Raw genomic sequence first — 12,775 nt, forward strand, 5'->3', positions numbered from 1 at the left:
ACCTACTCCCAAAATGTAGACACGGCCTCAAGAGGAGTTTATGTTATTGTAAACAACAGAGCCACTCATAGCGTCATCCCTTTAACCACAAATTTGCAAGCCATTGCTGTAAGCGTCTCACTACATCGAGTGATTACATTTTGCTATATTTACTTGCCACCAAACACTAACATAGGACCAAACGAATTTGACAATCTTGTTCAACAGCTTTCCGCGCCATATATTTTACTCGGGGATTTTAATGGATATAACATGTTATGGGGTTCAAATCATATAAGTGACAGAGGTCACAACGTTGAAGACTTTATTTCTAGACACGATCTGTGTTTATATAACACCAAAACACCGACATATTTACATCCTGGAACGTGTACATACACGTGCATCGATTTTACAATTTGTTCTCCTTCGCTACTTTTGGACTATGAATGGAAGGTCGCTGATGACCTTCACAGCAGTGATCACTTTCCAATCTGCCTTGAAAATATTAAATTTACAAGAAATGACGCAACTCCAGAGTGAAATATTAAGAAGGCCGACTAGGCTACGTTTGAAATACTTTGGCAAACTAGGCTCAATGAGGATACAGTTTTCAACATTAATGACCCTATTCAGCATTTTACTTCTACTTCTATTTTAATAGAGATTGCAGAAGAATTCATTCCCAAGTCCTCGCCGAAATGTAAAAGAACCTCAAAACCTTGGGTCAGTTAGACAACGCCAAGAACCATTGAAAACATTTAATAATCATCCGACGCCTGAAAACGTAAATATATATCGTATTGTCCGGGCCAAAGCCGAAGCCCGCCGCATAATCAAAGAAAGTAAAAGAGCATCATGGAAGAAATATGTTTCTTATTTAAACTCTCGTTCCTCTATTAAGAATGTTTGAGACACTATACGGAAAATAAACTGAAAGAGAAAACAAAATCCTCTCCGACATCTGAAACTGAACAATAACAATTTAGATCAAAACTGACATTGCAAATGCTGTTGCTGACAGTTTCTCTAAATATTCATCATCATGTAATTATTCAGAAGCCTTCCGAAGACTTAAAACTCGAAAAGCAAAGTCACGTTTAAAATTCACATCGAACAAAAAAGTTATAACCAACTGTTTTCACTATTGGAGCGTAGGGAGGCTTTAGATAAGGCCCATCATACATCCGCTGGGCCAGAAGAAATACATTACCAGTTTTTGAAACACCTTCCAGAATCATCATTAACATCTCTTTTGAAACTCTTCAAGGATTTATGGATTACAGGTAAAGTACGAACAATTTGGAAAGAAGCAACTGTAATACCAGTTCCCAAACCCGGTAAAGATAGCGAAGATCTCAACAGTTATCGACCGATTGCATTCACTAGCTGTGTCTGCAAAACAATGGAACGAATGATCAATTCTAGACTTGTATGGTACTTGGAAACTAACAATTTGATATCTTCTTTCCAAAGTGGTTTTCGATATGGCCTTAGCACCAATGATCATCTGGTTAGACTGGAAGCATGTATTCGCGTTGCATTTATCAAGAAAGAACATTTAGTAGCGGTTTTCTTTGATTTAGAACAGGCCTATGACACGACAGGGAAATACGGGATACTAAAAGACCTGCACGATCTAGGTCTAAAAGGCCGTCTGCCCTCTTTCATATCCAACCTTCTCTCAGACAAAGAATTCAAAGTATGAGTGGGCTCTACTCTCTCAGATATGCACGAGCAAGAGATGGGTGTGCCCCAGGGCAGTATTTTATAAGTGATACTTTTCAATATCAAAATTAATAGCATCACCAAGTATTTGACTCCTGGTGATCATTGCTCGCGAAATGTTGACGATTTTCTCATATGTTATCGATCAAAGCACATGAATACAATTGAAAGACAACTACAGCAAAATATAAACAAGATACAAAATTGGGCAAGTACGAACGGCTTCAAGTTCACGAAATCAAAAACGGTATGCATGCATTTCTGTCAGTTTCGACGACACCACGATGAACCTAAACTCACGCTGGACGTAACACCTATTCCAGTTGTTCAGGACACAACATTTTTAGGTATACTCTTTCACAGAAAGCTGACTTTTATTCCACACCTAAAGAAATTGAGAGCCAAATGCTTAAAAGCACTTAGCCTACTTAAAATAGTAGTGCACACTGACTGTGGTGCTGATAGAAAAGTCATCCTGAATTTTTATAGAACGTTTATTCGCTCCAAACTGGACTATGGTTGCGTTGTGTAAGGTTCAGCCAGAAAATCATATTTCAAAATGCTTGATCAAATTCATTATCAGGGAATAAGGCTGGCTCTAGTAGCATTTAAAACATCCCCGTATGAAAGCCTGCTGGCTGAAGCGAACGAACCACCGTTATCGCATCGTAGAAATGCTTTCCGCACAGTATGCTCTCAAATTAAAATCAAACCCTCTTAATCCTGCTTTTTTGGCTGTTTTTCAACCCAAATACAAAACATTGTACGAAAATAAACCAAACGACATACCTTCCTTTGGCATTAGAATATCATCCAGCCTTGACAGTACAAAAATTGATCTTTCTAAAATTAAGAAAACGTCCATCTGCGAAACACTACAATTGCTACTTAAAAAACCAAAAGTACTTTTTACGCTACACGATGGAAAACAATCTGATACAAACCTTTCCGTCTTCTACAACTTTTATCAAGAACTCCTCACCGAATTTAAAAACTACACAAGAATTTATACCGACGGATCAAAGGATGAGGAAAAGGCTGCTGCAGCCATCGTTTGTGGAAATCACACAACGCATGTTCGCTTACCGAATGGAACATCAATTGGTTCAGCCGAAATCAGAGCAGTAGACCTTGCTCTGCAACATATAGCAAGCAATCGTATTTTAAACAGCATCATTTTCTCCGACTCACTATCAGTACTTCAGTCACTAATCAATAGAAAACTGGAGGATTTATTATTGAAAAACATGCTCGTCAAAAATACTGATATGAGTTTATCCCACAATATAATATAATGTTGGTTACCTAGCCATATTGGTCTTAAAGGTAACGAAAAAGCTGATCGCGCTGCTAAAATGGCCCTTACTCAAGAACCATCTGATTTTAAAATACCTTATACTGATTTTAAACCTAGTATCAGAAAGTCCTTGTGTCAGAAGTGGCAGGCATCATGGAATGGTGCATTGAATAACAAACTTCATGCAATCAAGCCAACTCTAGGAAAATGGACTCCTTCCTACAGAATCATGCGTTGGGAGAAGGTAGTCATTGCGAGAATCCGATTTGGTCATACTTATATCACCGCTCCCACCTACTAAAAGGTGAAGACCCCCCAGAGTGTGTTTCTTGCAATGAACCATTCACTGTCAAGCACTTTATGATATAGTGTTTTGACCTGCAACCTACACGCGATCAATATTATAATGTGCATGATATGTAGTAACCTTTTGATACTATCAACATCACTCGTATTATAGAATACCTGAAAGCAGTGAATATTTACTCTATTCTCTAAATTTTATGCTCTCACCTTGTGCAGTTTTCTACAATATATATACCGTCCCGTTTTACTACCATATCATTATTTTTCATTAAGGTACAACATGTACATACCCCGTTGATCGGGAAGCTTTATTTTGTACCGTTACCATCTTATCGTTTTAATTTCAACTATTTGTTTTTTATATCCTGGTCGATATGAGACTTTTTTATAATTTTTTAAACAGATTATACAGAGAAGGAAAACGATGGCCCCTCTTCTGACTTTCTGGTAGAATTTGTGACCGTAAACAATCCTTCATCTGTATTTGCAATAACCATGCAACTTGTTTCTTAATTGCTAGTAGGCTGGTACAAATGTGATGGCAAACAGAAATCTTGTCTGAGTCAATGGATGAAATGTGGTCGGGAACTTTATACAGTCTAACGCTTTATTATACAAATTGTATATTTATGTAATATGGTTGGAATAATGCTGCATGAGAAATGTAAATCTACTCTGCATGTTAGTGTTCTGCGAAAAGCATGAAGTATTTTTAATTTGAAAGTTTTGTGAATATTCAACATTTAGATTTAAAATATTTACCTTGGTAATTCTGATCCCTGATGCATGAGTCTAAATGAAGGTTAGGAATGTAATCACGCTCATGTGCTCCTCCTCTGTTGTATCTTCCTCTGAGTTTAACCGCCTGATGGACGTTGCCAGCTTTAATATATATATATATATATATATATATATATATATATATATATATATATATATATATATATATATATATATATATATATATATATATATATTCATTTAACGTTTGCTACATTGTTATCGTGTGGCAGATACAATTTTCGGCTGCAGAGTAGTAAATCTATATTAAAAAGGACATACCCTTATGAGTATCAACCAATATTTTGTACATGCTAATTCTTTCGTTATATTTCAATACATGTGTTTTTTAGGAGTTTGTTATGACTTAGCATTGAATTTTCATAAATAGAAAATATATTGTGATTCTGAAATGCTATTTAAATTACAAAATCAATTAAATATGTGCGGCTGTGGTTATACGTCGCGCAATAGCTGGTTATGTCATTGTGTATACCTTCATAAATAATAATACTTTAAAGAGTGCACACGATACGTACCTTGCGCTAACATTCCATCTGGACCCATCCATAGCCCTAAAGTTTAAAAGAGATTAAAATATAGCAATACATTAAGTTCTCTGTGTGACTTCTACACATTTGTTTGCCAGATGTAACAACTGACCCGTTAAAATATGAATATAACACATGATATGTTCTTCTGCTAAATAATTGAATCCTGTACAATGTCAAGAACAAGCAGTCGGTCAACAGAAGGATGATTTTATGTCCATCACTTAAACCTTGCATCTCAATAATGCTGTAACAGGGATAGATTTGTCGTGTGTATTGCAAAAATAATGATCATTGACAGCTGTTATGTTTATTCTCTGGAATCTGGTTTTAATCCTTCAATGTGTCCTAAAAATGTTATCTGACGCGGCATATCATAAACATTTCTGAGGCCAATTAATTATTCTTCTCCATCTTGTTTTTTATTGGGATTTTACATTTGGATGCATTATTGCTGAACGAATTGCTGCTCATTGAAAGTCTTTATTTCTATAGCATCTAATTTCTGGTAGGGAATGGCTCACCCACCTCACCCCCACCCCCCGAACCAACCTCTTTGTGTATTTTAGCTGTAGCTTCACTGTCATTATATTATGTGCATCGGTCTTGATATTACTAACATTCTCAATGTTCCCCGTTAAAATTTGTATTCAAACATTTATTTTTGTTTGGAACTTTCTTTTATGTGTGAGAATGGCCAAATATGTCGTCGAATGGAAAGAATTTCCTCAGTGCATCTTTTAAAAGAAAAATGCTTCTGCGTGTATAATTTTAAGATGTCAGATTACATTTTTATCCTTTCTGATATTTGTACTTACGGTAAAAATATTAGTCACAGCATGATATATTAAAATCTCAATGTCAGGTATATTCTACTGAAACATAGAACTGGGATTGTAGATAGGGTCACTCTTCTATCATGACTTATTCCTGAGGTATAGAAGCCATCCGCTTTTTCGTGTTAATCTAACCAATCGAGTTGCAAAATAAGTAACACTCTTTGCTTCTTTCTTTGTCCTTAAACACTGCGTCGATATATGTTAAAAATAATCGATCACAAGTCATCCTGTTGAATCTAGAATAGAGAAGTACCTGATTAACTTTGATCAAATATCTTCCAAAAAGTATATATATTATTGTGGCTACGTTAGGACATTAATAGGATCAGACACAAGTCATACAACATGAAGATTATAAAGAGCATTAAAATAATAATAAGAAAATAAATAGCATTTACAACGAAAATTCCATCATCGACTGGAAATGAGTTATATTAATAATTTGTAAGCCATACTTTATATTGGTAAAAGTTTGTTACGAATGCTATCTTGGATAAGTTTCGCTCTTCTTTTAATACAATACAGTCTTACGCAAATGTTTGATCCACTTTGTTAATGCTAATATCATTAAACACCATTCGATACTTAAAACACTAAGCAACTTCTTTTGCAAATGTTCTTCAGTTTATTTTGAGTTGTAAGAAAGCGTGACTGAAAGATCTTTCACTGACCATAATCCACAAGCTACTCGTTTCTCCCCTCTCCCGTTTTATGGAATCATGTAGACTCTCCTGTTTTACGGAATTATGTAGACTCTCCTGTTTTATGGAATTATGTAGACTCTCCCGCTTTTTGGAATTATGCAGACTCTCCTGTTTTATGGAATTATGTAGACTCGCTATCTTTATGGAAGTATGTAGACTCTCCCGTTTTATGAAATTATGTATACTCTCCCGTGGTATGGAATTATGTAGACTCTCCTGTTTTATGGAATTATGTAGACTCTCCCGTTTTATGGAATTATGTAGACTTTCCCGTTTTATTGAATTATGTAGACTCTCCTGTTTTATGGAATTATGTAGACTCTCATTTTTTATTGAATTATGTAGACTCTGTTCGATCTTGAAAGCTTCATATATACTAGTTGAATGAAAGTTATGTGTATTATGATAATTCTGGTCTCCAACGAAAAATATTCCGAAAAATACGTAGTCAAACTTTATTAATTATGGGTCACTGAGAAAGAAAATGATGCTTACAAATGTTATTAGTTTTAAAGATATGATACTGGGTCAGTATATGTTATCCTTGACTTGGGAATGGCGGAAGATAAGTGAGTTATAAAGGAAAGGACTGTCAATTTAAACCGGAAGTGTTTAAAGTACATCTTTGCTTGGATCTATGAATACCACAGTACTTGGTTGTAATGTAAAGCAATGAATCATGCAATATGATAATGGCATAGCGCCATACATGATATAATTTGCATTATGTTATTCCTCGAAATCACGGATGATGCACTCATAACTAAGCTTATGTCACTCTGCTGAATAAATTACCCTGCATCAGCTCTAGAAACCATACAGTGTAATGGTCTCTTATTTGTTAGTGTTTGAATTTGCATATTGGCGCATTTAAGTTCAGCTACAGTGAGCAGAGATGCAGCGTACCTGTGTGGACAATGCAGATAACTTGTGCTATATTTTTGATGAAGTGATATTTTGCCTATCACCTTTATTTTGGCTGCTTAATCTGAAATCAGGACAAGAGCTGGACCCTACACATATGCTGCAACATTTGTGCAAAAACTCTTTGCCGGAGCTTGAACATTAAAGAAAACATTTCCTTCATTCTGTGCTAAAACTTTGGAGAGGGCAAACATATCAGCGATTGTTAGTTCTGCATGGTGCCTCCAGTTCGGAAAGGTGTGTCAAATAAAAAAGAGCGGACTGTGTTTTATCCAAATATCCTATCAGTTATGCGCCAATTATCCCACGGAGAAGGACTGCCAGTTCCTGATTCACGTGAAATATTCTCACTTGCGTCAGACGAGGAAGAGGATGAAACATCTAGTCCTGAACTATCAATGTCACATAATCAATATTTTCTCCCATCCTACTCCTCTGAGCCGCACCTCATAACACAAGATGAATTGAATAACCTTGCCAGGATTTGGAACTATCTAAGAGTAAAACAGAGCTGCTGGGATCAACACTACATCAGTGGAATTTTGTGGCAGATGATGTTAGGAGTTCCATGTTCCGTGACCATCAACAGGGTCCTGCCCAATTCTTATTCATGGACGGTGCACGATATAGGTACCTATTACACAGTTATGAAGTATGAACCAATGGACAGTGTAAAAAAAATGATATGTTGTTTACATATGTTGTATTCAAATCATTTTATACTGGGTCACAGGCTGAAATCAGCACAGCTAAATGAATGTTGATATAAAGATATATATATATATATATATATATATATATATATATATATATATATATATATATATATATATATATATATATATATATATATATATATATATATCACCTGCAGAAATACACATCTGACAAAACAGTAACGGATTTTTATTCTGCAGACAACTGTAACTATATATATGTTGCAATCAGGCCACCGGAACATCTTTATATGTATGTATGTATGTATGTATGTATGTTTGTATGTATGTATGTACGTATGTATGTATTGTGGAACAAATATATTCAAGGCTTGGTCTGATAAAGAGAATATATTTTTAAAAAGGTGTAAAGCACAGTTAAGTTATTATTCATAAAGCTGGATAGGAAAAATATGATGGTATAATCGCGGGTCTTCTTCATGATGTTTATTCTGTTTCTAGGGAGGATGAATAACAGGTGAACGAACGGTTGAAATTTATTTAGTGCTTGGCCGGAAAATGCTAATATTGTGGAGGATTTCATTTGAGTATGACTATCCTATTACCTGAAATTGAAGCAAGTTGAACGAATGACTATATTACGTGATACATATTAAAATGTATTATTGGAATGCAGTCCATAACTTTATAACAAGAAATTCAGAACAGGGAAACTAAATAAAAATAATAAAACATACTAGAGTATTTGTCTACTTCCATTACGCAACCACTGATCAAGTGTTGGGAATAGGGAAAAAACTTGATATTGCTGCTTTGTATGAACCAAGGCTTAAAGTGACAGCAATAATTGATAGACGCTTTGTCAAGGGTTATCGTACTATATCTGAAGCCATGACATGGCCACCAACTAACTTTTGTTTTATTTGAGAAAAGACAAATATCATCTGTTATACAGTATGTTTTGTCATTTATGGCAGCTGAAAAGCTACCAGCAATGATAGCTACCTAAAGTTATTGATGTGTGCGATCCTCCTCCGTAGATATAAGTGATGATGGAGCAAGAGGACGATGGTTAGTGCCACAAAATATTACCAAGTCGAGTTCGCTAACTCACTGGAAATGCAGATGATATCACTACAATTTTGAATCGCCTTGGGTACTCTCAGTCACATTCAGAAACACTCTCTCTGGAGAACGCTATGTGCAACAGCATCAATGATTCACTCTTGCTAGTAATTATTTGCACCGACAACAATTCAGACGTTCATTATGGTTTGGACAACTTTGACGTAAACAAAGAAATTTCCACTGGCAGTGTAATAAATCATGCAGCACACGTTCAAATTATTCAATGGGTGCAGGAGAAAGCATAAGCAATAGTCACTATTCTTCTGCAAGTACCAGAATGTCACGAAATAACTATAAATCCCGAAGTATCAGTGCTGAACTGTTTTGCAAAGCAGACGCTAAACTTGTGTTAGAGGTAGGTACAACTTTATCACTAAACTTAGATTAGAGTCATGCGCCTTTAACTAGTCTCTTACGGATGTGCAGCATACAAACAAGTTTCCAAGATATGCAAACTGTCTAGACACGGGTTAGGTGGCTTTGGATAACCCGAGGATATATGGTTTCAATTAATGTTTCAATGAATATCAATCGCACGATGGAGCAGTTTCTGGAACAGTCCCAGATTCCAAGATGGGATTTCGGAAATGATTATAACATAGTATAATAGTATCTGTCTTGTGTGGTAGATTCAAATCAAATTCAGTCTTTATTTAGTCTTTGGCATGGCTTGGCTGGGTTTTGTCCTACGACATCTCGCATTCGAGGCGGACACTTTATGTACTAGGCCAACGGAACGGTCGGTATACAGAAGAAGGGTAACTGCCTTGATGATGTTCTGCTTGAAGCAAGGAATTAGTGCGAGTGTGTAGTGGACGAAGAATCGTCTGGAAAACACCACAACCATGCGTTACGCACTCACAAACTTGCATCAGACTACATATGACAGTCTTATCATAATCGAGCAATTAAGTAGCCACCAGGCCACATTCCAAGGTGGTGATATTATTGAAATCACCAGAAACGTTGCTGCATATCATCGATGGTATGTCACGCCATTACAGAGCAAAACTTGTTGCGTAAACATTACATTTGACGGATATCACATCAAATGAAGACTTCACAACAGAAGGAGATAAGACCACCACATAACAAGACCTGTGAAGCAGAGAAGAGGTTGATTGATACTTTAGAAATGTTGACCATCCTTTGTGGAGCTAAAAGGACACATGAGTTGCATCATCTGTATATTTCTTTGCATCTCGTCCAGGTTTGCCGCGTGACTTTATAAAAACATATAATCTTGCAATAGAGGTAATGAATACATTTGTCAAAGATGGGTTGATGCAAAAGAGCAAGCTTTTATAAAGCTCTCAAATAATGAAATTTAAAACATTTGTCTCTTTTAGTGTCATTAGAAAATGGAAACCTAAAAAGACCAGCTAGATTAAGCAGAAGGAAATATATCAGCTAACGTTGCCCATTACCATAGACTGTGGTAAAGTCAAATCCATGGCCACTTAAATCTTTAAAAGCGTAGCTGTTCCAAAACATGGAATCAAATAATGTGCCGTTAGAAGAAACAAATGACGAGAAAACAGGCTATTATGTAAAGGAAATGCATTGTTCCGAGCAATAACATATATTCGTGACACATTTGTAAACAAATATATCGAATGAGCCGTGTCAAGAGTCAAGAACATGTATTATTGACTTCGTAACCAACTCAATCCATTCGTTCTCTATCAAGGTAGTTAAAATTATATTTTTGTCGTGCCTTCACTTATTATCTTTATGCCAATAGCAATGTTCATGAGTGACATATCCAAATACTGACGTACTGGTATTGTTTACCACGAAAACACTATATTTCAAGCAAGTAGTGCTCTTCGAAAGAGGCACAGTGAAAAATATATGTTTTTATGTCAAAGAATTCATCTCTGCCAAAGTTTTTTAAAGTGGGATGAGAGCTTCCAGGTCTTTGTTTTTTCGCAAGGTATATATGTGCCTTTGTTCTATTAAACATTTTTCAAGACGGACCCAACATGTACTGCGGCATTGAATTATTCCATGTGTCAGAAAGTATTGTAAAAGAGATTGAAAGCTATATTTACAGCATTTACACTTAAGATTGATACATGTGACATTACCAATCGATAAATGGATTAGCGGGTAATACTCATGAAGCTATAATAAATATTGGTGGGATAAAGGTCACATCCTTATTAATGGTGGCGCTTTGTTAAATACTGTTTCTCAGGAATTTTACAATCGCTTACAGAGCTTTCTGATTTAAATATGTCAGTATTGTGCTAATATGAATGAGTTTCTATATCTAGACTATACTGAGGCAAACACTTAGGTTTCCTCCGTCAGTCAAGGCGCCATCTGTGTGCCATTGTTGGAAGCATCCCATACAATATATAATTAGTATGTTTCTGTAGTTGTGGGTACAAATGTTATTCTGTTTTAGAGCGCAGTTGTGTTTCGGAACATTGGCAATGATGTGCTATTGGATTTTAACAGTTGCCAATGAAGTGATATTGCATTTTGACAGTTGGATGGCCACGGTGTGCAAAAACAGCCTCATAACCATTACGAACAGAAACCTCCACAATTATTCACGGTCATGCAAGAAAAGTACAATACCCAGCTAAACAACGAGTCTGCTGTGACAAAATGTTCTGAAACTGCACTATCAGAGTCTACCCCTGAGTAGCATTTGTGAAATAACCACATGGCACACAGTCCGCGTTGCAGCTGATCCACACCTGTTATCAAGATCCCTCAGAAGTTATTTATGGGTTCATTAGCAATTGTTAAGAATTTGGATTCGTTGAATCTGTAGTACCTCCTGGTACATATGAGCAAAAGAAATCGGAATGCGTTATCAAACATGTTTGAAGAAGATAAACGTCTGATGGGTCACCAATATGTGTCCGAGTATGGTCATGAAACTGATGCTTCTAGTGGGATATATTTCATTAAACAGCGTAGAAAACGTACTCAGATCAAACGCATGTTGAAGAGATCCATTCATTTTAGCACGCACTATAACAATAATGATGTGAAGTTAATGTGCGCTTCAAATTCCAATTCATGTTCTTCATCAAATTTAAGTTCTCAAAATAGTTCATCCAAATAGTTATGTTGCTGACTATAATCAGAACAGACAATGAGCGAAATCGCAATTTGTTTACTTTCAAATCAGCTAAGTACTCGATGGTGACTCACTTACCACAAAATCAGTCAACAATAAAAATGATGTTGCCCAAACAGATGATGTGTCTCCTGAAAAGGGTCTGTGACTCTCAAACCAGCAATGGAAGTCAAATGCACGGTATGGGAGCTGGTTGATTTCATATTCTGTATTAAACATATTTTACCTCAAGAAGAAGGAAGATTGTCAAAGAATTGTACACATTTACTGTACCTAAATTGACTCTGGATTATGTTTAATTTAATAGAAACACCCCAAAAATCCCTATGGCGTGTTGTTTTATATTAGTTTGAATTCAATAAAAATTTCCGATTTATTTGTCTCCGTTTTAGGGGAAAATATTTTAACATTGCACGTGAGTAACATTTCCTAGCATGATTGGAATATTTCTAGAATGGTCCAGGTGAACAGAAATGCGAAATATTGATTTGGTAGTATTTTAGTTTTCTAGCTGAATTTAACATTCTGATATGTTTATAGACTACGCGCAGGCTTATTGTATTGATTGTTCTACTTCAAGCGACTACCGCTAGCCATTTGTGTAAAAGATGTAAAAATCGCTACTTATATTAATGGTTCTAAATCAATGTAATTAGCTTGTAATCAGCATGGGTATGTATACAACATATACTATGCCAAAATATGGTGTGGTGCTTTTGTGTTACATAATGTAATTCAGTAGGTGCACCGGCTTGATAATGT

General features: G+C 35.8%; 1 protein-coding gene across 1 annotated transcript in view; it reads right to left on the bottom strand.

Moving 5' to 3' along the window:
• The window catches only part of LOC149791090 (uncharacterized), a 64,175-nt gene that overhangs the window by 51,213 nt on the left and 187 nt on the right, over nucleotides 1-12,775 (bottom strand). Inside the window, exons 2-3 of the mRNA XM_089971465.1 lie at nucleotides 4,630-4,665; nucleotides 4,073-4,192 (exon numbers count right to left, since the gene is read on the bottom strand). Of these exons, the coding sequence (XP_089827591.1) occupies nucleotides 4,073-4,192; nucleotides 4,630-4,665 (156 nt within the window). The remainder of the gene's footprint in view (nucleotides 1-4,072; nucleotides 4,193-4,629; nucleotides 4,666-12,775) is intronic.

The sequence above is a fragment of the Sinohyriopsis cumingii genome, chromosome 10, assembly GCF_028554795.1.
Source record: "Sinohyriopsis cumingii isolate HCF-2022 chromosome 10, ASM2855479v2, whole genome shotgun sequence".
Classification (NCBI taxonomy): Eukaryota; Metazoa; Mollusca; class Bivalvia; order Unionida; family Unionidae; genus Sinohyriopsis; species Sinohyriopsis cumingii.